The sequence below is a fragment of the Rattus rattus genome, chromosome 9 (assembly GCF_011064425.1).
Source record: "Rattus rattus isolate New Zealand chromosome 9, Rrattus_CSIRO_v1, whole genome shotgun sequence".
Classification (NCBI taxonomy): domain Eukaryota; kingdom Metazoa; phylum Chordata; class Mammalia; order Rodentia; family Muridae; genus Rattus; species Rattus rattus.
The window spans coordinates 91,504,256-91,527,800 of record NC_046162.1 but is presented as its reverse complement, the minus strand read 5'-3'; the positions used below and the strand labels follow the sequence as shown (position 1 = coordinate 91,527,800).

Below are 23,545 nucleotides of genomic sequence, written 5' to 3'. Positions count from 1 at the left end.
CAGCGTTTGAACTTAGGTCCTTGTACGTGCAAGGCAAGCACTTTAACGACTCAGCCATCTCCCCAGCCCAGCCACTTGATTTGTAACTCATTTATTCACTCAACAGTCTATTCGTTCGCTCAACTTTTGAGGCCACACACTTTTTGGGTGACTCTTACTTGGTGTACCTTAGACAAAGGCAAAATACGAGGCTGAGCTGAATCCATGGGATGATGAGTGGACCCTGGCGGGATATGCCAGGGGGATTTTCCCTCTCTCTGTTTGTTCCTTTTCCCCTAATACTGTCAATATTTCACTTTCATAATGGAAAATCCCATGCCATGTATGAATCCGTTGTAGGAAATTATAATTTGCTCGTTTTTGTTTGTTTTTCAAAACAGGGTTTTTCTATGTAGCCCTGGTTTGTCCTAGAACTCACTCTGTAGACCAGACTGGCCCAAACTCAGGGATCTGTCTTTCTCTGCCTCCTGAATCCTGGAAGTAAAGGCGTGTGCCACCACACCTGGGTAGGGTATTATAATTCTGTATATAAGAAGTCACACTTAATTCTGCTGTGGGGGGAAAAAGGGCTTCTCTCAGCACAGCCCTACCCACTATGCTGCCCAAACTAATTTACTAGTAGTGGGGAAAATGAGGGTCAGACAGCATCCCAGGGGCCCCGCTGTGCCATAGCTTGCCTTTCTAGAAAACCTCCCGCTGAATGTTTCCTGGGCGTGTTGGAATATTGGCACCATCTAACCGCACTGGTCATTTGGAACCTGGACTTTTTTTCCGGCATGATCCACACTGCCAGTATTCCACAGATTTCTGGACTTCCGCTACAAACTGCAAATGAGAGAACAGACAGAAATGAACCAGAGTGCTCCATGCCCAGAACAAAATCCCCAGCAGCTGCAAGCCAGGGTCTGTGGTGCAGCTAAGAAAAGCCTCCCTCCTAGTGAGTCCCAGTTTTCAAGACGCCACTCGCTGCCAAGGGACCATTGCCTTGGACTGGGGACCAGGAAGAGGTGGCCTCACCGAAGATACACCACAGAGTGATGTAATAATGCATACAGACTAGGAGTGTCCATCTCGAATGAGCTAACTTGCACACCCTACTGGGGACTCTCCCTTTGGGAACAGTGACTTTATGCAAAACAGCTCTGCAGAGCGTGGATGGGTATAAATACCTGATGGCTACTGTCAGGGCCACAGCTTTACAGGGAGTTGAAGACTGAGACTCTGGCCCCACGGGACACAGTGTCGCTGGTTTGAAACTTCTCAGCCACCTCGGTGAGGGGACTGGACTTTTAGAGACGCTTCTGAGGTTCCTCAGGCTTGGGTCTTGTTAGCCTAGTCAACTACAAGGTGAGTCTTGTATTGGGGACAGCTGCTCTCAGGGTCTTCCTGTTTGAGAAAGCTCAGAAAACTAGGCTTTCCTTTTGTGGCCGGACTGAGGCTAATGTGAAAGGTGTGGGAAGAGCAACCACAGGAGGGTCTGCCAGTTGAACCACCACACATGTGGTCAGATTTCTTCTCTGCAAATGTTTGCTGTGGTGATTACACTACAGAGAATAAACTTTCTAGAAAGTTCAGAACTGGGGGGAGGGGGCGCCCTGCTGAGAACTTTTAATGCACATAGCTTACTTTGCTAATCTCTGTGAGATGTACCCCTTCCCCACCCCAGGTCTGATAAGGGGGACATTGTTAATCCCATTTCAGGGGTGAAGAAATGAGTTTCGGTTAGCTAACTTGGTTTAGATGAGTAGCTAGAAAAACTCAGGGCAAGATCCAGGTCACCAGGACCTTGAGGTTCACCAGCCCCCTTATGTGTGTTCTTGTCCCCATTTCTATCTTCCAAGTGTATCTTTCCTCTGGGAGGGCATTGGCTACAGAGATGTCAGATTCCCACCCGTCCCCCAGGGAAGTTTCTCCTTCTTTTTCTTGTCATTTTCTTAAAGGATATAACCTCAACTCTTGAGAGTTCAATTCTCTCTCTCATTCTCTCTCTCTCTCTCTCTCTCTCTCTCTCTCTCTCTCTCTCTCTCTCTCTCAAATCATTGACTTCTCGAATAACAAAGAAGGAACACGTGACATAGTGTCCTTCGCTTAGGATGCATGATTACCCTCAAATCAAAGGAAAAGTGGCCAGGACTTGAGTGCCAGCCCCACGTGCAGGTCCGGAGGGAAGGTTACCAATGACTGCTTCTTGCTCCTCTCATGAGCAGGTGGCAGACAGGGTCAGGCAGATGCTTTAGTGATCCCAGCTCCTGCGGGCCCACTTTGCTGGAGGCCAAGAAGTAAATCCTGCCCAGAGTAACCGGATTCTCCTAAGGGGGCTTTTGGGTGCTTGCTGTCATTGGTAGGTGGCTGTGTGGCATCCCGAGTCATCCCTTTAGTTTGTTATATGTCGTTGCAGAACAGGAGTCTATCCCACAAGATTTCAACCCCAAATAAAAACCCAGAGTGCAAGCAAGGGGAGAGAGAGCGGCCATGCTAACCTTAGCTAGGCTTAGCTTCATGGGGACAGTAGCTGGGGACAGTGGCTGTGCAAGCCCTAGCTGAGCCTTAGCAAGGCTCTGTCTCCATTCTCTGGACGTTAGCACCTGTGAGAAGGCCCTGTTCTATTAGGCACTCCTTCAACCTCACCTCACGGCCTCCTCCCCTTCCTCAGCCCCACGGAGAACAGCAGAGTTGGAGCAGAAGCACAAAGTCACAGACATGGCTTGCCCCTGGAAGTTTCTCTTCAGAGTCAAATCCTACCAAGGTGACCTGAAAGAGGAAAAGGACATTAACAACAATGTGGAGAAAACCCCAAGTGCTATTCCCAGGTAAGCAACCTCTCTCTGGCTGTCTCCTCAGGGCTGCCAGGCCCCTGCTGCCCCAATCTGTTCCCAGTCCCCCGAGAGTCTGGTCTCCAAGGCCCCGAATTCTCTACTGAAATCTGGTGCTGCTCCTGAGAGAGTCTGGACGCTCTGGAAGAAGAAGAGAGGGGATATATGTGAGAATGGAGGCTGGAGAGGCTAGTGGTCAGCTCAGTGGTAACGTCCTGAGGTACCTCACCAGTTGTTAGATATTTTGACTATTAGACAACTGAAGGATGCCAAGATGGCTCTGTGCTTAGTGACGGTGTGACTTTGAGCAAGTTCACCTGAGTCTCAGGTAGGTCTGCAGCGTCTTAACCTGAGGGCATCCTGGGGACTGAACTAAGATATACATAAGGCACAGTGAAGTGCGTCTGTCACAGAAGGGTTTGTCACCATTTACTGAGGCTTCTTTGTCACCAGGACTACAACAAGGCATGCACCTACATTCTTTGAACTTGACCTCCATGGGGCCCTCTGCTATGATCTCATTCTGCAAATGAGGCTCTGGGAGGGCAAAGTCTGGGTTGCATGACTGCTAATGTCAGAGATGAACTCTGAAGTTGGCCTGGGGCATCTTAGAATTGAACAGCAACATAAACGGAAGAACTAGGAGAATTCTAGAGAATGCTAGGAATCTACAGTCATAGCCCAGGACTTGAGGCTAACTAAAGTAGAAAGATGACGGGCTGGCTTAATTTGCAATGTGACACACAGAATCGCGTTGAAGCCTCAGTCTGTACCTGGCTCAGACATTGGCAAGACTGCAGTGAACAGCGCCCCCTGGAGGCAGTAAGCAGGGAGGCCCTAAAATTTCCTGTCCTGGTGTTGCCAGGTTTAGAAAGGGAGTTAGGCAAAAGGAAGTGGCTTTGCCACTTCTTAATCCTGTGGTATTTGTGACGTCCCTTAGCCTCCAAACCTCCGTTTCCTCCCTTGCAGGAAAAAAGTCACTATGTTAGGAATAAAGGAGGTAGATGGCCCAGGAGTGAAAGGTAGAGTGAGTGGGAGGGGACTGGACCACCGCTGTCAGGAATCCTGGGGCTTGGGTGCCTATGCAGGGCATTGGTGGCCTCTAGCCAACTGGACAGCACTTCAGTCTCAAAATATTGTGACTTCATCCAGTTTTTCTCTGCAACCCCTGCCTTCTGTCCCCCCAGAATCCAGGTGCCCTCACAACTCTTTCCCTCCAACTTGACTTCATACAAGTCATGCCCCTGCTCCAAAATCTTGGGTAGCTGCCCATTACCTGTCACCACACTGAGACTTGACCCTGCCCAGAAGAAGGGCACACCCTCTGACAATCCAGAAGGGGACTGCGCTATCGTCCCATTTTAGGGAAAAGGACACAGAAGTCCACCATGCTTGAGTCATCTTAAGATCTCATAGCTGGCAAGTGGCAAAGCAGGCATTCAAACTGGACAGCTGGCTTACGGCCACCATCCTGGTTGCCTCACTGGAGGCCCCAAATGAGATTCCATCACATTAACAAGGACACTTGAGGCTTGCTTGCCTGGTAATATGCTGCCAGTTCACATGTCAACAAAGCCCTTCTACTTAATCAATGGACTGACTGAAGCATTTATTAATTGCATATACAGCCATGGATATTTAGAGTGCCCTTAATACTATGTCAAAAGCCAGGCAGGAACTACTTTTATCTTGTCTCAAGAGGTCAGTCTCTAGAAAGTAAAGGAGCTGAGCTTTGAGCTAACTCCAAGTTCTACAGTCTATGTGCTCTTTCTCTGAGGACCTACTATGCACTGGGCTGAGAAAGAGAACCGGCAGATCCAGTAGCTACCGTCAGGGAGGAAACTTTCGGGAGGTTGTGGAGAGGAGTGACAGCTTCCTCCCTAGTTGGGGGCAGTCTTGGCAAAGGGAAGCCTTAGAGAGGTTTATGTGTGGGGAAGGGTCAGGCAAGGGAGAGGTAATAGGAGAAGGTGTTGCTGACTCTCCTAAGGGCAAGGCCTGGCTGTGGTGTCGGAGGGGCTAATGGGCTGCAGATGGCTTTCTTAGGGGAAGGGGAGCAGCCGAAATGGGGCTGCCCAGGAAAGGTGGCAGGAGGATGTTGCTGGAAAAGGAAGCAGCTAACAAAGGGGATTTTAGTCTGAAAGCAGCGGGAGCCCGTTATTTATTTTTATTTTAAAACATAATTTTCAAATCGATGCAACCCAAAAAGCCTGTTCCTGCTGGCTTTCAACTTTGTGTAAACAAGAGATTCAGAAGTGTGCAGGGTGTGTCCATGCATGTGTACACGTGTGTTTTAGAAACAAAGGGTAAATGTGGGACCATCTAGGAGTTTAGAGCAAAGGGTTTCAGGATGTTAAAGAAAAAAAGAAACCAAAAAACAAAAACAAAAACAAAAAAACCCCTACTCCTCGCACTGTAATTGGGCTTGGGGGTTCATTTGCTGAAACATCAGCCACAAGGGTTCCCTACTCCACCTGGAACAGGGAGAAAGGACAAAACATTTCCTGGGAGTGGTCTAGTGAAGCAGAGGTGAAGGTGGCCCTACGGCTGTTGTGTTCTCTGGTCCCCCAACTTCGGCCGCCATAAAGCAGAGGTAGTAAAGAATTGCTTTCTTGCTTGGATTTCGTTAGGGAGTGAGGAAATAAGCCGGTGAAGGGGGGAGTCTAGGTCGCGATCCTTATTGTCCCTGCGAGAGGAATACCTAAACGAGGCATTCCCGCGGTCCTGCTTGTCCTGGGCCACTAGAAGCCGAGCTCTGCTCTCAGCAGGAGGGCGGGAGCTACGGGGGCGGGCACTGAGGGGTTCCGCGGCGATAAAGGGACAGCGTCAGCGAGGAGCGCTGGCCCAGCTATGCGCGAGGGTCTGAGCAGCGCTTGCGACGCCGCCCGGCCGCGGCTCTGTCGCTTCCTGCGCAGGATCTTCGGCCCGAAGGTCGCCAGTCGCGTGGGCCCAGCCAGGTACAGCGCGCGCGCGGGACCTGGGGAGGCGCCCGGGTGGCCCCCGCTGGGACGTGAGAGAAGCTAGGCAGAGCGCCCAGTGGGGGGTTCTGCACCAAGGAACTTTTGCTCTACGCTGCTTTGAGACAGGTTCTGGCTGCATCGATTAGTTGGTATCAAACCTGGAAATCCTCCTGCCTCAGCTTCTCAAATGCTGAGATAACAGGCGTTGTGCCCACCGCTTAAAGTTTGTTTTGTTTTTTGTTTGTTTGTTTGTTTGTTTGTTTGTTGGTACTGGGAACTGAACCACATTTAAGCAAGTGGTCTTCCACTTAGCCACATTCCCCTCTCCCACCTTGCTGCACTCCCCCTCCTTATTGTGCTCTAAACAAACAAGGTTAAGAGGCCAAAGCGGGTCTTTTACAATAAGACATTCTCCACTTCTCAAGAGAGGTGGTCTGGCTGCCCTAAGTCCCCTGTGAATTCTGCACTCCCCGCTCAGTACCTAGATCTGGGTGACAGCAGGTGATTCTATGGGCCTGAGCAAGCCACCGGTTCCCTTTGTCCGAAGAAAGTCCGTAATGGTCCTTCACCCCGCAATGGGCCAGCCAGGTCTCAGCAAGACTGTGTGTTTGGAACCAAGGGTCCTGAGCCTTAAAGTGCTCACCTGATATCTGGTCCCTAGATTCCCCTTTAACAGGTGGCAGAAGACATCTGCTAGCAGGACATAGTAGCTGGGGGAAAGCTCTGTTTATTTATCGCTGTGGGTTTTTCTTCCCAGCTATAAAATTACTTCAAAATTTATAAAACTTCCAATTATAACAAAGTCATCAAGATATTTAAAAGTTAAAAGAAAGATTTAAACAGCCCGTGGCTTATCATATCGGGCTAATCGGTGTGAACCTTCGCTGGCGTTTCCTCCAGTTGCTTTCAGGCTGCTGGAGGCCGCATTCGTTCACGCGCAAGCACACATTGCATACGTGCACTGAGACTGTCATCATAGCGTCAGCAGATATCCAGGCTGAGGCACAGCCTCAGGCTGTGGACCCTGAGGCCAGCATAACTGTGGCTCGTGTCAACAGTGAGATTTCAGGCAGCATTGAAAACATTTTGATGTCTAGGGGAAGCACTTGAGTAGACATTGACATGGTCTTTAATTCTATTACCCAGGGGCTGTCTTTGATACAGTTCTATCCTCCAAACTGTGAAGCCCAAGCTGGGCTGGTATGAAGGAGGGTCATAGGAAAGCAGATCTTGGCTTCCTTTTTCCCCCCTCCTTCTGGTGAGGCATACCAGTCCAGATCAGAGGAGAGTGTTAAAGAAAATATTATTCAGATGGGCGTGGTGGTGCATGCCCGCAATCCCAGCATTCAGGAGGTAACGGCAAGAGTTCCAGGGCATTGTGGGCTGAATAGTGAGTTCGAAGGCGGCGAGAGGTGCGTGAAACCCTGTTGCAAGCAAGAAGGAGAGAATTGTTCAATGATTTTGTTGGTTTGCTTTGGTGGGGGGTGGGGGGTGGGGGGTTGTCGTCTTGCTTTGTTCTTTGAGGTAACTGCTCACTCTACAGCCCAGGCTAAGCAATTCTCCTGCCTCAAGCCTTCTGACTGCTGGGGTTTCACACACCAGTCAGTGACTCCCACTTTAGTGATATCTGCTAACTTACCACAAGGAGGGCTTTACTGAGGACCGTCCCTCAGGGGAGCACAGGACCTGCTGCAGAGGGAGAGATAGGGTTCCACCCAAACATAGCAGGGGCCAGGGCAAGCCATAGCGAAGGTAACAAGGTGTAATGAAGATTCTCACTAAACTAACCTAGCAGGGTCCTTGCTGATGGTTAAGCTGAACTAACAAACCTCACTGGGGATGAGGGACCAGAGAGCGAGTTATGACTAAAAGACCAAGCAGGGTCACCGCTAAAACTGGAGTTTGAGGGTTTTTGTTTTGGTTTATTTTTAGATTTATTCATTTTATGCGTATGGATGTTTTGCCTGACTGCATGGGTAGATAGATGGCCATGGCTGTCCTGGAACTCTGTAGACCAGGCTAGCCTCAAACATAGAGCTCAGCTTGTCTCTGCCTCCTATGTGCTGAGATTAAAGGCGTATAGCACCATAGCTGGCATATTTTCCCCTCCACTAATTATTTTAATTTTATTTTTATCTTATTTTCAAAACAGGTAGCATGTAGCCCAGGCTAGCTTTGAATTCCCTACTTAGCCGAGGATGACCTTGAACTCCTGATCCTCCTGCCTCTTCTGTCCAGGTGTTAGAATCACAAGTGTGTGCTATTCATACCTGCCTGTGTTCCTTTCACTCTTTACAAGATAAATATTTGGATTAGCCAAGCACTGGGGCTTGAACCTGGAATCTCGGCACCCAAGAAGCTCTGGCAGGTGGATGCCTCAAGTTGAAAACCAGTAGGGTGTATGGCGCAAACAAACTAAATTAAGGGTTTGGGGTGCTTTGTAAGTTCTCGTGGAGCCCAACTGGCTTTGAACTTTCTTTGTAGTTAAGGTTGGCCTCAAACTCCTGACCTTTCTGTCACACCCTGCCAGATGCTGGGATTCCAGGCATGTACTTAAAATGCCCAGCTTATTAAATAAAAGAGATGAGCTGGGCCTGGTGATGCACACTTTGAACCCAAGCACTTAGGAGCCAGAGGCAGGTGGATCTCTGTAAGTTCAGGGCCAGTCTGGCCTACATAGAAAGTTCCACGCCTCAAACAAGCAATACCCACCAAAGTGAAAACTGAAATAGATAAGGTAAAGGTTGCTAAGCCAAGTGGGTGGTGAGCGGTGGGCCCTGCTGGCCTGGGAGGGCTGGGCTGTGGGAGCTTTTGCACTTGGCTTTCTGAGGCGGGCATCTCCCCAGAGCTTGTCTGTGTGCCTCTGTGTCTGAATGGTTTTGGCTGGCTCCCCTCAGACCATTTTGGCTTTGGGTGGTCAAAGCAAAGATGGAGAAGTGGGGATAAGATTCTCTAAGACTGGGTCCCTCATCCTCCCTGATTGGAAGCCGGGAACAGATCATTCCCACCTCTAGCCCTCGGTGCCCCATCTGCCGATCTCAGAGGGCACTCAGATCCCCTCCACAGCCAGACTCCTTCTCACGATGACTGTTTCCTTTCACAGCCCAACAACACAGGATGACCCTAAGAGTCACAAGCATCAAAATGGTTTCCCCCAGTTCCTCACTGGGACTGCACAGGTCAGTGGTTTGGTCACACTATGGGAAGTCCTTCATTCTTCTACTTGGTAGATTCAGGCTAAACAGCCCTTTGGAGGCTGGACAGGAAGGCACAGGAAGCCAAAGACTGGGGAGTGAGTAGAGCAATTCAGACCTGGGGTACAGAGGGAGCCAAGGGGGTTGCCGACAGAAGGACAGTCATGATGTTCAGCAGTGGATGTCTCCGGGGTTCTCTGTTACCCAGGTAACTTGCCTGGTGGGTGACAGAATAGTTCGGGGTAGTGACTTAGTTAGGGCCCCATTGCTGTGAACAGACACCATGACCAAGGCAACTCTTATAAAGGACAACATTTAACTGGAGCTAGCTTATAGGTTCAGAGATTCAGTCCTTTATCATCAAGGTGGGAGCATGGCAGCATCCAGTCAGGCATGGTGCAGGAGCTGAGAGTTCTACATCTTGTTCTGAAGGCAAACCAAAGAAGAATGTCCCTTCCAGGCAGCTATGAGAAGGGTCTCAAAGCCCACACCCAAAGTGACACAGTTCCTCCAACAAGACCACTCCTATTAGCAGTACCATTTCCTATGGGCCAAACATACTCAAACTACCACAGGTAGTTTAAGAACATTCATGGGATCAGGGGAAGGACGATTTTCTAGAGTGATCCTAGACTCAGCTGCTGAGTCCCTAGTCTCAGCCCCTAGCTTCTAGCTGTGGACCCCTTCTTCCTGAAACCCCTTCCATCCTAAGGACTGCAAAGAGGTGGCAGAGAGATGGGGTCGGGGAAAGGAAGACAGTGGAGTATCTGTTAGCCTCCCAGCTCTGTCCTTGGCAGTCCCAGCCCTAGCCCTCCCCTCATACTTGAATTCCCCTTATGAGCCAGCACTGGCCAGGCCTTGGTAAGGACAGAAGCCTGGCCTCGGTCCAACCACCTGCAGTGCTCAGCTGCCACTAGCCCAACTTCTGGGAAGGGTGGGGGACTGAGGACTGCCTCTCGCCTCATGTGCCCACACAAAGCTCTGTCCCTCACCCAAGCAGAGTACAGAGGCCCAGGGGACACTTGTATGGTTGTTGGGGTTACAGACATTTGGAAAACTCTGGTTGTTTACCTATCTTAGAATGTTCCAGAATCCCTGGACAAGCTGCACGTGACTCCATCGACCCGCCCACAGCACGTGAGGATCAAAAACTGGGGCAATGGAGAGATTTTTCACGACACCCTTCACCACAAGGCCACCTCGGTGAGCAGTCTTGGGGCTGGGGAAACCTTTGTCCCAGCTAGGGCACCATAAGGGCCCTATCGATCTGGGAATTGTCTAACAAAACTGCCCAAAGCTGGCCCGAACTGGCAGAGGAAGCTTCCTGTCGTCTCTGTAAGGACAGCAAGGTGACAGTGAGGTGACAGCAGTTCAAGCAGCCAGGGAATGAAACTAATCATCCTTCCAGGTTCCTTCCTGCCTGCCTTCATGTTCCTTACTCTGACTTAGAATTCACGCTATGAGGCTGAGCAGTGCACACCTTTAATTCCAACATTTGGAGGAGACAAGCAGATGTCTATGAGTTTGAGGCCAGCCCGGGCTACATACTGAGTTCAGGAACAAGTCAGAGCCACATTGTGAGCCCTTGTCTCAAAACAACAATAATAACAACAAAACATAAAACAAGCCAGGCGTGATACATACCTTTAATCCCAGCACTTGGGAGGCAGAGGCAGAGGCAGGTGGATCTTTGAGGGTTCAAGGCCAGTGTGGTCTATAAAGGAGTCCAGTACAGCCAGGGTTCTGAGAAACCCTGTCTCATAAAAACCAAACCAAGAGAGAGAGAGAGAGAGAGAGAGAGAGAGAGAGAGAGAGAGAGAGAGAGCAAAAGAAAGAAAGACCCATAAAAGAAAACAAAGGAGAGACAGAAAGAGAGAGAGAGACAAGAGACAGACAGACAGAGACAGAGAGAAATTCATACTGAGGTTATAAAGTGGAAAAGAACCAAAAAGCCTTTGAAGGCAGGATGATTTCTTGAACCGCACAGAAACTGTCTGTAATGCCAGCTTGGAAGACAGAGGCAGAAGGATTAGAAGTTCACAGTGACCTGCTTTATAGTGAGTTTGAGGCCAACCTGGGCCACGTATGATCTCGTCTCAAAACCTAACATCAAACCTCAGAAAGAAAGCAAAACAGAGGAGCACCACAGTCGACACGTGGACATCCATCTCTCTGGCGTTTCTATCCAAGCCTCCCCTGACTTTGAAATAATCATCCTCTCGTTCGGCTTCTCTAGGCTGACACTGGAGCCATGCTCCCTGAGGAGCTGGCTGGGTCTCTTTAGAAAGGAAAGCAGAGGTGATATCCCCTAAGAGAAGCCATGGAATTTTCTCAGAGGCTGTCACTGTTTCTTTAGCTGACTGCAGAGCAGGGACAGAGAGAAGCCAGCTCACACCCACCTGGTCTCCGGAAAGGAGAAGGGAGCTAGGCTGGGAAAAAGCTTGATGACCCCAAGGAGGAGGAGTCATTGTGAGCATATCGGTCGGAGAACGACCAGGCTTAATGACTGGCTTGGGATATGGGGGTCATGGTGGGGTGGGGAATTGGAGCCCTACTCAACCCCTGTCTCTCTTTCCAGGATATCTCTTGCAAGTCCAAATTATGCATGGGGTCCATCATGAACTCCAAGAGTTTGACCAGAGGACCCAGAGACAAGCCCACCCCAGTGGAGGAGCTTCTGCCTCAAGCCATTGAATTCATTAACCAGTATTATGGCTCCTTCAAAGAGTAAGTCTGGCTTCAGTCAGGGTGACATCCCCTGATCCACTCCCTGGGGCTAACCTGTTTCCTCCTGTTCCACTCTGACCCGTGAACTCTGCAGTCTTCAGACTTGCTGGGGCCTAAAGGAGGCTTAGGACCTGCAAAAATGTCTGAAAGTTTGGAGGAGAGTGTGACTGGCCTGGATTCTGGCTTCCCCAGACCACTGCTGAGTCCTGGAGAAGTCCATTGGGCCTCAACCTCCTCATCTGTAAAGTAGGCATCTTATAGCATGGCTCACTGGACAGCCATGAGATGTGTGCAAATTTAGAACAGTGTCTTAGCCTAGGGGCTGTAATACAGTGACTTGGAATAGATCCTTCAGTTCTGAAATAGAAGGAAGTTTAGAGGGTGTCTGGTCAGGCTGATGTTACCTTTTACAGAGCAAGATTCCCAGAGACAACCCTGACACTATCCTAGTCTAACTAGAGTCCGGGAGACTGACTTGGTGGGAGTGCTCTCATTTTACCCCATAGGGCCTCTGTGAGTTTAGGGCCCAGACCCCTTTATTCTTCAGGTCACCAGTCAGTCACCCCAAGCACCAAGTGTGTCCAGCCTGGGAAAGAAAGGACATTTTCTTCGTTGCCAGTTGCCAATTTTGTTGTCAATGCACAGAGTTGCAATCATGGAGAGGCTGTGTGGCCTGGATAAAAGTTGGGGTCCAGGTAGCCATCTACTGGGGGTTCAAGCCTGGGAAAATGCCTTGGTTTTCTTGCCTCAGACTATCTATTATAATATACCCACCTTGTAGGGGTTTATATGAAAATTAAACGGATTAGAGTCTACAAACAGCTAGGAACAGTGCCAGCCTGAAATGAATACCACTGAGATCTTGGTTATCATCGTACATATTCAGTTTTTTAAACGTCCGTTTACTTGGTGGCGAATGGGATGCCTGGGCCACAGCTAGTACGTGGACGTCAGACAACATGCTGTGGGAGTCGGACATCTCCTTCCACAGTGTGGATTCCTGGGGTTGACTGAGGACATTTGGTGGCGAATGTCTTTACCTGCTCAGCCATCTCTCTGGTCCCTCATTGTATGTTTTGGAGACAGCATCTGCCCACCACTGCTCTTCAGAGTGCCAGGGTGACAGCGATGATACCTGAGTATAGAACACTGTAGAGGGACTGAGTTACCCGTCCAGTTGTAAGAACGACAGTGAGTGTCTGCTCCGGCAGCTGGGGACAGTGTGGCAGTGTCATTTTGTGGCACAGTCTCACACAGGAGTTTCATCTGGGGCATGAGACACAGAAGGGTATCTGGGACCCAGAGCAGAAGTGGCTGTTCTCGGTGATACCCGCTCCACCCTGGAATGCCAGAGCTGGGAGGGTACTTGACAAGAGGCAAACAGAAGGAAGGAAAACAGTCAAGAAAAATGCAAAAAATCAAATCCACTGGGCACGGTGGCCCATGCCTTTAATCCCAGCATTCTGAAGGCAGAGGCAGGTGGATCTCTGTATGTTCGAAGTTACCCTGGTCCACATAGTGAACTCTAGGTCAGCAATGGCTGCTTACCGAGACTCTGTTCCAAAACAGAACAACAATGAAAAAAATTCTAAGGGAACTGAGAGAAAACATGAAAAATAATTTTAAGAGCAACCCCAGACTCAAAACAAACAAAACGCAAAGTAAAACAAAGGAGAACACTTAAAATTTTAAATTTAAAATATTCTTTTAAAAGTTCTCTCTCTCTTTTTTTTTAACGTGCTCCCACGTGTGTTGAGATTCTCTTGAATGTTGGAGGCTTCACTGTTAACTGTGGGAGTGGGTTTTTCTGAGAAACACTGCTTAAAGCTTGCATTTACAAACAAGTCACCCAACCTGTCACCAAGTTAACAACGTTCCTTGAGATCCTTTCTAACTGTATGAGAGCTTCCCTCTGTTTTCTCCCCTTTCGTCTGTGGTAACAGGGCCTGAACCTAGGGGGCCAAACCAGGCCTATTCTACCAATGAGCTACATATTCAGCCCCTGGCCTCAGCGCTTACTTTTTGAACTATTTACTTTGAGACAGGTTCTCACTATGTTGCCCAGACTGGCCTGAATTTGCCTAATCTACACAAAGCCATCTTGGAAATGACAAGTGTGTATAGTGAGATAAAGTCTGGCTATGGTTTGTTTCATGAGCTGCTCTGAGTCCAGAAGGCCAGAGAAACAATCGTCTCCCTCCTGACACTCCTGTGAAAGACAGAGGCTCCCATTGCTTCTTGCTACCATAGTTACTGTGCTGTTCATTACAGAAAGAGGATGGCTTTGCTCAGGACCAGTCCACTCCTTAGATTACAACAGGAGAGGCCAAAACTCTTCCAAAGATGTCAGGCCCACTCTTGGGTAAATGTCACCAAGTTTTCATCTTCCTTCTTTACACGGTGTTGCCATAACTGTGGACACCACTGTTTTCGTGTTTGGGTACAGAGTCAGGGGTATTTCTAGAGTCTACCTCTGACGATGAAGGACACTGACCGCACCCAGAAGTTCCCCCTTACAGGGATCACTGAAGACAAATAGCACTAAATGTTTTGTCTTCGAGTCTTTCTGTAATCAGAAAGGAGTTGCCAAGACTGTCCGCCTGCACCGAAGGCTGTTTCATTCCTAGTCCTCCTGCCGACCTTAATCCCAAGTTCATTCTTTAAATAATTTTGTTTGTTGCCGTTTCGAAAGCCTCTGCTGGTGCTGGTTGGAAATCTCAAGGTTGCTGTGTTGGGTGTGTGTGTTTCAAAGTCTTTGCGACCAAGCTCCTCTCCCTTGAAATTATTCTGAAGTATGCTTAAATCAGTGAGTGTGGCTCCGTTGGGTGGGCTCTAGGGTCCTTCAAGTTGAGTCCTGACCTCAGGTCTTGTCTGGGCCTGCCTTGCCTTTTGAGGAGCCCTCAAGGCTCTCAGTCTCCCTTTGGGTGGAAGGTGGGAGGTCCTATCCACTGCAGACAGTTTGGAGCCTGGGGTTGGCAGCAAGACCACCCGGGTCTGTGTCCTCTCTTCTCTGTTACTATGCTTGTGTTCTTGAGCCTGGTACTGTACACTCTGGAGTCTTAAGACTGCAGAGTAAACACAGCAGAGCCTCCTGTGTTACTTGTGATGGCATGCAGCTACAGTCGCAGGTATTTGAGAGAGGGAGGACAGAGGGTTAGAAGTTCTAGGCTACATAAGACCTTATCATGACTGTGACAACTGCCAGGGTCCAGTGTAGGAGTGGAAGTATGGCTTTCTCTCAACAGGACTGAGAACCTGAAGATGGAGATGTCAGGGTATTCAAAATTGGCCCCTAGTAAGCTAAGAGTGAGTCACAAAACCAACCCTAAGGAAGACAATGTCCCAGGGGGTACAATTTGCCCTTCTGGTGTCCAAAATCGGTTCTTGCTTTCTGGGGATTGAATTAATCCCCATGTAAGGTCCTGCTATTGTTGGTCTTCCTGACAATTTCCTGTCCCCCAGGGCAAAAATAGAGGAACATCTGGCCAGGCTGGAAGCCGTAACAAAGGAAATAGAAACAACAGGAACCTACCAGCTCACTCTGGATGAGCTCATCTTTGCCACCAAGATGGCCTGGAGGAACGCCCCTCGCTGCATCGGCAGGATCCAGTGGTCCAACCTGCAGGTGAGTCTTGTGGGCAGAGCAGAAGGAGGAGCAGAGGTGGGCAGGCCCAGAGACAGAGCAAGTGGCCAGCCAAATCCTGAGTGGGGTATCTAGACCCCCTCCTGGGAGTCTGCACCAGGGTCTCTAGATGACCCACCTTCATGTTAAATGCGGGGGGCCACACTCCATCATGAGACAACCAGCAACCTTGGACGTCTTACTCCTGAGGTCTTGGTGTTACAAGTGTTTGCCTCCAGTGTTTGCATTCCTGGCTCCTAGAGAGCATTTTATTTATCCTAGCCTCGTAGGCCATTGTCTCCTTGGAGGGTCATTTGGGGTGAGTGGGGTTGTGGGGGGGAAGGTTGGGTCCTATTGAGTGCACTTGGACTAAGAAAATCCAGGAGCCTCAATGGTGGTACACACTCCCATGGGGAAGATCTAGGCTGTGGGGACCCTGCCTTTTGGTTCTTTAAAGCCAGATGCTCTTGGTAATTTGGTTTTACTGGGGCCTTCTGAATGGGATTCTCTGAGCCCCTGACTCAAGAGCCAAGGGAGTAGGGCAGCTTAGAGACAGGCACAGGGATACAGGGAGGAGTATGTAACCCTGTGAGTGAGATGCCCTCTGTCCCCAAGGACTTTCAGTCAGCCCCAAGCCCCTGTCCTCACAATCTTCCATGGTGTGTTTTGGGTGGGCCCCGTGCAGGTCTTCGATGCCCGGAGCTGTAGCACTGCATCAGAAATGTTCCAGCATATCTGCAGACACATACTTTACGCCACTAACAGTGGCAACATCAGGTGAGGCACCTTTCCCAGCTGTGCTGGGCCCATCCTACCGCTCTCAGGCAGAAGAGGCTGGAGAGCACAGGAGAGGGGCCTCTGGCTCCGGGAGAAACTAAGGAGAGAGAAAAGAGGAGGGCTTAGCTTCCCTGGGTTGTGGAATGGTGAGAGCAGCCTCCTCCCCATTAGCTTCTGTCATAGGCCCAGCTCTTTCCCCATCCCCTTCTAACTTAGAACCCACGGGGCTGTTATACCCTTAGAAAGTCATTTCTAGCAGGCCTGTTATCCAAGCACTTGGAAAGGTGGAAGCAGGAGGGTCAAGAGTTCAAAGCCATCCTTGGATACATAGCACATTCAAGGCTAGCCTAGGCTCCAAAACAAAGAAAACATTTTTTTTTTTTTAAAGTTGGGCATGGTGGTACATAACAGCAATTTCAGCAGTGGATAGGCTGAGGCAGGAGGATTCAGCACAGGACTAGGCCAGGAGCTGGGGAAAAGGAGGTGACAGGGTGGGATCCAGAGGAGACTGAGACCCTAGAATCAGCTCCATCCAGCTGCAAACCTATGATGTGGAAGGGACATGAGGCTTCCTAGAGTGGTGGGCAGGCCCTTGTTGGTCTTGATGGTTAAGAAGAAGCTGGCAGGAGGAAGAGACGGATGATTTCAGGGTGATTGGGGTGCGGGGAAGAGTGGAGGTGGACTGGCTGGGAACCCCTGCCCCACTCACCCCAACCAGGGACTGTTGGTAAACGACTATGTTCTCGTTCTGGGGAAGGTCGGCCATTACTGTGTTCCCCCAGCGGAGCGATGGGAAGCATGACTTCCGGATCTGGAATTCCCAGCTCATCCGGTACGCTGGCTACCAGATGCCCGATGGCACCATCAGAGGGGATCCTGCCACCTTGGAGTTCACCCAGGTACTGATCTAGCTTCTGATGGGTCCCTCTGGGCAGGGGACCTTGAGCAAATCCAGGGCCTGGACCTGCGGACTTACTGGGCTCCTCTATCCCTCAGTTGTGCATCGACCTGGGCTGGAAGCCCCGCTATGGCCGCTTCGATGTGCTGCCTCTGGTCCTGCAGGCTCACGGTCAAGATCCAGAGGTCTTTGAAATCCCTCCTGATCTTGTGCTGGAGGTGACCATGGAGCATCCCAAGTAAGTCACAAGAGGGTACAGGTCATATGCATGCAAGCCCAGTCTCAGGCAGTGCCCAGAGGACGGATGTCGCAAGGCCTCTTTGCCCTCTGCAGCAGCCCTGGCCTTTCCTCTCCAGTCCCAGCCTTATGAGGAGGTGCTGATTACTGTGGGAGCAGCAGCCTAGCAAACAGGGTCCTGGGAGAGTGGGAGGCAGTGACTTAAGGAGAGCCCCTGAGCTTCTGTCTGAGCAGAGTCTGACTTTTTGCTCGCCTCCCAACGACTTCCTAATTCTTTTCTTTCATTTATTTAGTGTGTGTGCACAGGTGTGTATGTGAATGGGTGTACGTGAGTGTGTGCCTGCATGTGTGCACGTGTGTGGTATGTGAGGTATGCGTGGTATGTTTATGATCGTGCGTGCGTGCGTGTGTGCATGCGTGCGTGCGTGTTCAGAAGTCTGTTGCAGGAGTCAGTCAATTTACTCCTACCATATGGGTCCTAGAGATTGAGCCCAGCTTCTCAGGCATGGTAGCTAAGTCCCCTTACCTGCTAAGCCATCTCGATGGCCTCCTCCCAGCTTTCTTAGGAAAAGATCGTCCCTCCCAGACAGAGGAAATGCAGGGCCACAGTGACTTTAAGAGCACAGCTGATTGAAGCTCTGCAAAAAGCCTCCATATATGGAGATGTAGTAGCAGGTCCTGGGCTGACAGCTCTTGTCCTTTGAACACACTGAACTCAGACCTGGCTCAGGACCTCTGCTCCTCCTCTACCTGATATGTCCTTTCCTCAGAATTTTCAAGGATCCAGTTTTCCCATCTAAAGGCATTCCCTATGTCATCTGAGAACTCACCCCTGACTTACCCGTCTTCAACCCCACACCACACTTCATTTCTCATTTTCTTGCTGGTCTATTCGCTTGCCCCTCTATAGTCTATGGTCTCTAGTCTGGATGCTGGGCTGCAACTTTGGGAGTAGACTCTTACTTTTCATTAGTGTGACCCCATGATCTATAAAGTGCAGAGTACATAGTAGGTGCTTAATTATAGGTATTCGTAGAATGTCTAACTATCCAGTGAATGATACTATGTTTGCAGTAATCCCATGCGTTTGTTGTTGTTATTGGCTCTGTGTCGAGGATGGGGATGCTGAGAGGCTAAAAGCGCCCTAATCAGTGCTCGAACACCAGCTGTCTGGTGCCAGCGTCCTTAGCTGCTGCGTTGTGTTGGAGTCTCAGTAAATACCTGACCCATTTGCATGAATGACTGAGTAAAGAGATGTCTTCTATAATGAGTGCCCCTTGGTACTCCGTTATGTCTCCTGGTGGGGTGACAGAGATGCTCTCTCCAAAAGGACTCTGCTGTGGCTCAGTTGAGCATGGGTGCTTAGCATGCTTGAGCCCTAGCTTTGATCACCAGCACCGCATTAACCCGGTCTGGATGACACATGCCTATAACTCCAGCACTTGGGAGATAGAGTCAGGAGGATCAAAAGTTCAAGGCCATCCTCAGAGACATAAAATCAAGACCCTGTCTCAAAAAGCAGAGAGAAGGATTTGACTTCTTCGGTAGACCCTTTTACTGACGTTAACTAGTTTTTGACTGGGGAAAGAGGGCAAAAGTAGATGACCCTAACTGCAGCTGGCTCTGCCTCCCTGCCAGGTACGAGTGGTTCCAGGAGCTCGGGCTGAAGTGGTATGCGCTGCCTGCCGTGGCCAACATGCTCCTGGAGGTGGGTGGCCTCGAGTTCCCAGCCTGCCCCTTCAATGGTTGGTACATGGGCACCGAGATTGGAGTCCGGGACTTCTGTGACACACAGCGCTACAACATCCTGGAGGTGACGAGGGGTTACCCAGCTGGAGGGTCGGGGACGGGGATCCCCTCAAAACCTGCCTCACCCTCATCACTTGGCTTCTACAGGAAGTGGGCAGGAGGATGGGCCTGGAGACCCACACGCTGGCCTCCCTCTGGAAAGACCGGGCTGTCACCGAGATCAATGCGGCTGTGCTCCATAGTTTCCAGGTATGCCAGGAGTCTCGCTTGACACATCTACGCCTGTCGTCGTTGTCATCATCCGCTCGCTCCTGAGCTTCTCCCTGTTCAGATATCCAAGGGCATTTTATATGTGCACAGGCACTACCTGGCTTGTGATGGCTCCACTTGGGAATTTCTTACTTTACAAGGGTGTGAGGGCACTGTGAATCCAGAGCAACTCTCCTTGGGTGTTTTAAACTTTTTTTTTAACCTTTTACATATATATATATATATATACATATATATATATATATATATATATATATATATCAATATCATCAAATCCTCTAGGACTGGAATTGGAGAGGATTGTGAGCCACCATGTGGTTGCTGAGAATCAAACCCAGATTCTCCGGAAGAGCAATCAGTGTTCTTACCCACTGAGCCATCCTTCCAGCCCCCTACTTGGCTTCGTTGTTGTTTGGGATCTTGATTTCTCTCTAACCCCCCTTTTGCTTTTTATTGTGAGACAAGGTTACCCAGGTTGGCCTTCAATCACTCTGCTGTCTAGGCAGACCTTAAACCCTAGTCAGCCTCCAGAGTATCTGTGCTTATAGGCCTGAATGGCTAACTGCATAGGGATTTTTAATTTCAGTCTTTCCTCCTGGACTAACAATGGTGGCTGCTTGCTCTCTTGAAGCTGGTGGCAGCTGTGGCAGCCACAAGAACTAGAAACTGACACTGCAGTGTGTAGCCAAGCTACGCTGGTTGGGAGGCAAGGTGCTTTATCAAGAAGACTTGGGAGGGAGTCTCATGTACCCCAGGCTAGCCTCACTGTGTGACCTCTGACCTTCTTGCCTACCTCCAGAGTGCTGGGATTACAGGTGTGAGCTACCACATCTGAGTCGTTGGTTTTTGAACATGGTACTAGGCATCGGACCTCCAGGGCTCGGTGCATGCTAGGCCAGCATTCCACCCGCTAAGCTGCACCCTAGTTCCCATCCGGTGTATTCTTGACTGAGAATACTTTCATTTTGTGATGGCCCCATCAGCATGGAGCCCTGTCATAAGTCAAGGAGCAGCTGTATATGACTTTTAAAGTGTGGCTCGACTCATGAGCCTGACATCAGGGGGCAGCTGCCAACCTTGACCCCCTCTCCTCTGGGCCTATCCTAGGCATTAGGCTTTCCCCTGTGTCCCTCCCCAGCAGTTTGCCTCCCTCACACATCCCAGGAGGCCTTGTGAAAATGGCTGATTTCCTTCAACCTCCCCAAGAGGCTTGCTGTTTGCTGGCAATACATGGAGATCATCTCTCCTTTGCCCCACGGCCTTTCTCAGTACCCAACAGATAGACAGGAGCAGGTGGAAACCCATTGAGCTCATAGGATGCTTCACTGTTGGATCTCTCCTTCTACTGTGTGAATTCCTGGGATGAAACTCAGGTCGGGCCTGGTGACAAACGTCTTTACCCACTGAGCCCTCCCCGCAGGTCATAAATATATTTCTCTTAGTTGAATGAATCTCCAGACTTTAGTAGGATAGGTGCTTTGACTGGATCGTTCCAGGCTAGTTTAGACTTCATGGCCTCTAAGTTTTAGGATGTGGATGACCTGTGTCCCCTACACTCTGATCCGCATCATCCCCACGGATGACTCTGGTGGTTTTGTGTTCGCTTGTTTTGGAGACAGAATCTCGTATAGCCCAGGCTGGCCTGGAACTCTCTATGCAGCCCAGGCTGGCCTGGAACTCTCTATGTAGCTGAGGGTGGCCTTGAACTCCTGATCCTCATCCTGTACCACCAGAGCGCTGCTGAGGTTACAGCTGTGTAGGGCTTCACGCATGCCAGGCAAGCACCCCACCAAGTGAGCCTCCTTTGAGTTTGTATTTTCTTTACCTTAAACAAGATGGCGCAGTGTGAGTTGCCCACACCGGAGGCTCTCTGTCTGCTGGCAAAGCATGGAGACCGGTTGGTGTGAATTTCTGGATGCTGAGCTGTTGGCAATGGTTCTCATCCTTCCTGATGCTGTGACGCTTTAATACAGTTCCTCATGCCGCGGGGACCCCAACCAGAAAATTATTTTAGTTGCAACTTCATAACTATAATCTTGCTACTGTCTGAGTCATAGTGTAAAGGTCTGAAATGCAGGATACCTGATAAGTGACCCCCAAGGGAGTTGAAGACCCATAGGTTGAGAACCTGGGAACCTCTCATGTGATGAGGGCTGGCCACCATCTGAGTGGCTGTGGTGATGGCCTGGGTCTCTAAGTCTGTGGACTCGGACCTGTGTGCGTTTCTGCAGCAGTGAGAAGACTAACGGCAGGGGCCATTGTGTAGACCACCGGCCCTCCGGCGCAGTCACTCGCTGCTCTCCCCCGCTGCCTTATCTCAGCCCACTCCATCTTCTCCTTCAGAAGCAGAATGTGACCATCATGGACCACCACACAGCCTCAGAGTCCTTCATGAAGCACATGCAGAATGAGTACCGGTCCCGAGGAGGCTGCCCTGCAGACTGGATTTGGCTGGTCCCTCCGGTGTCCGGGAGCATCACCCCTGTGTTCCACCAGGAGATGTTGAACTACGTCCTATCTCCATTCTACTACTACCAGGTCAGGGACGACCCTCCCGCCCTCCCCATCTTGCAGCTCAGCTGTGGAGCCTCTGCAGTGTGATGACCCAGGGTTGTACACGCCAGCTGAGTGCCACCTTGTGCTCTCTAAGGTGCCCAGATTAGACTGTACATTGTCTAGTGTACCCAATAAAAAGATACTAAAAGCAGGCGGGCCTCTACCTTCTGTGACCATGACAAGTGAAGCCAAGTGCCCACTGCTTGTGACTGATGTGGGGCCCAGGAAGCACTAGCCTTGGTGGGGTGGACCTCCATGAGTGCAGTAGAGGGTCCTCCGCCTCTCCAGCATTCCCCTGCCCAAGCCCAGCCCGAACCCCACCCTCAACTCTCCTTCTTTTCTGCAGATCGAGCCCTGGAAGACCCACATCTGGCAGGATGAGAAGCTGAGGCCCAGGAGGAGAGAGATCCGGTTCACAGTCTTGGCGAAGTACGTGAAAGTGGGCGTGTCCCTCTGTCCCTGCGGTGTCCCTTTTACTGAGGCAGCCTTCCTGACTCCACCACGAAGGGCAAGGCATACGGAGGATGGCCTTTATGGTGTTGGCTACCAGAACTCTAGACACCAATTCTGAGACTGGTGTCCTGTAGTTCCGAACTTGCCAAAGAAGCCGAGTCAGGATGCACCGGGGCTGCCAGGCCAGCGTTCCATCCCTTCAGGAGGCTAACTCAGCTGGCCGCGTGTCTGTTTATTCCCACAGAGCGGTGCTCTTTGCTTCCGTGCTAATGCGGAAGGTCATGGCTTCCCGCGTCAGGGCCACAGTCCTCTTTGCTACTGAGACAGGAAAGTCGGAAGCGCTAGCCAGGGACCTGGCTGCCTTGTTCAGCTACGCCTTCAACACCAAGGTACCCGCTTAGGTGGAAGGAGCTTGGGGTGAGTGTAAGGGACCCCCTGGGAGCTGAGGGCTGACGTCCATGGTGTGCCACACAGGTTGTCTGCATGGACCAGTACAAGGCAAGCACCTTGGAAGAGGAACAACTACTGCTGGTGGTGACAAGCACATTTGGCAATGGAGACTGTCCCAGCAATGGGCAGGTAGGTAGCAGGGACACTGCTCATCTGGGGGCAGAGGGGCTTAGGAGGACCAAGAAAAGGGTCCAGGGGACTCGGTGTGACCTGGAATTACCAGGCCACTCTGGGTCCTTAAGCCATTTCCCTATTGGCACACAGGGCTTTCCTGTGACCTGACCAACTCTTATTTATATATGTCAGATTACTTGAGGTGATTAATTACATTTATTTATTTATATTTACTTTGTGTGTGTGCACACGCCCCACAGCTTGCATGTGGAGGTTAGAGGACAACCTGTAGGAGACAATTCTTACCTTCCATAATGTGAGTCCCTGAGGTTTTCAGGCTTGGTGGCACTTTTACGTCCTGAGCCATCACTGCATCCAAAACCTACTTTAAACAAAAATTCAAAAATTCTTATTTAATTGGGTATAGTGATGTGCACTTGTAATCCCAGCACTTGGCAGCAGAGGCAGGAGGATCCCAAATGTGGGCCCAGCCTGGACTCCATAGGAAATCTTGTCTCAAATTCCCCTTCAACAGGGATTCATATTTAGGGGCTGGAGAGATGGCTCAGCGGTTAAGATGGGTTGCTTCATGTCCAAAAGACCACAGTTCAGCCCCAGCACCCACATCAGATGGTTCTCAGTCTCCTGAAACTTCAGCTCCAGGGACTCCAACATCGTCTCCTGGCCTCCCTGGGCACCCACACTCCCTGCCTAGGCTCACTCTCTGA

The 23,545-nt window shown here is 50.3% G+C and overlaps 1 protein-coding gene across 1 annotated transcript in view; it reads left to right on the top strand.

Moving 5' to 3' along the window:
* Positions 1-1,204: 1,204 nt before the first annotated feature.
* Nos2 (nitric oxide synthase 2) overlaps positions 1,205-23,545 on the top strand; it is a 35,986-nt gene continuing 13,645 nt past the window's right edge. The window contains exons 1-15 of the mRNA XM_032912147.1: positions 1,205-1,347; positions 2,654-2,810; positions 8,874-8,949; positions 10,045-10,167; positions 11,543-11,691; positions 15,154-15,316; positions 15,999-16,090; positions 16,848-16,989; positions 17,087-17,226; positions 18,864-19,038; positions 19,122-19,223; positions 21,588-21,782; positions 22,147-22,229; positions 22,498-22,642; positions 22,728-22,832. Of these exons, the coding sequence (XP_032768038.1) occupies positions 2,701-2,810; positions 8,874-8,949; positions 10,045-10,167; positions 11,543-11,691; positions 15,154-15,316; positions 15,999-16,090; positions 16,848-16,989; positions 17,087-17,226; positions 18,864-19,038; positions 19,122-19,223; positions 21,588-21,782; positions 22,147-22,229; positions 22,498-22,642; positions 22,728-22,832 (1,800 nt within the window). The 5' untranslated portion in view covers positions 1,205-1,347; positions 2,654-2,700. The remainder of the gene's footprint in view (positions 1,348-2,653; positions 2,811-8,873; positions 8,950-10,044; positions 10,168-11,542; positions 11,692-15,153; positions 15,317-15,998; positions 16,091-16,847; positions 16,990-17,086; positions 17,227-18,863; positions 19,039-19,121; positions 19,224-21,587; positions 21,783-22,146; positions 22,230-22,497; positions 22,643-22,727; positions 22,833-23,545) is intronic.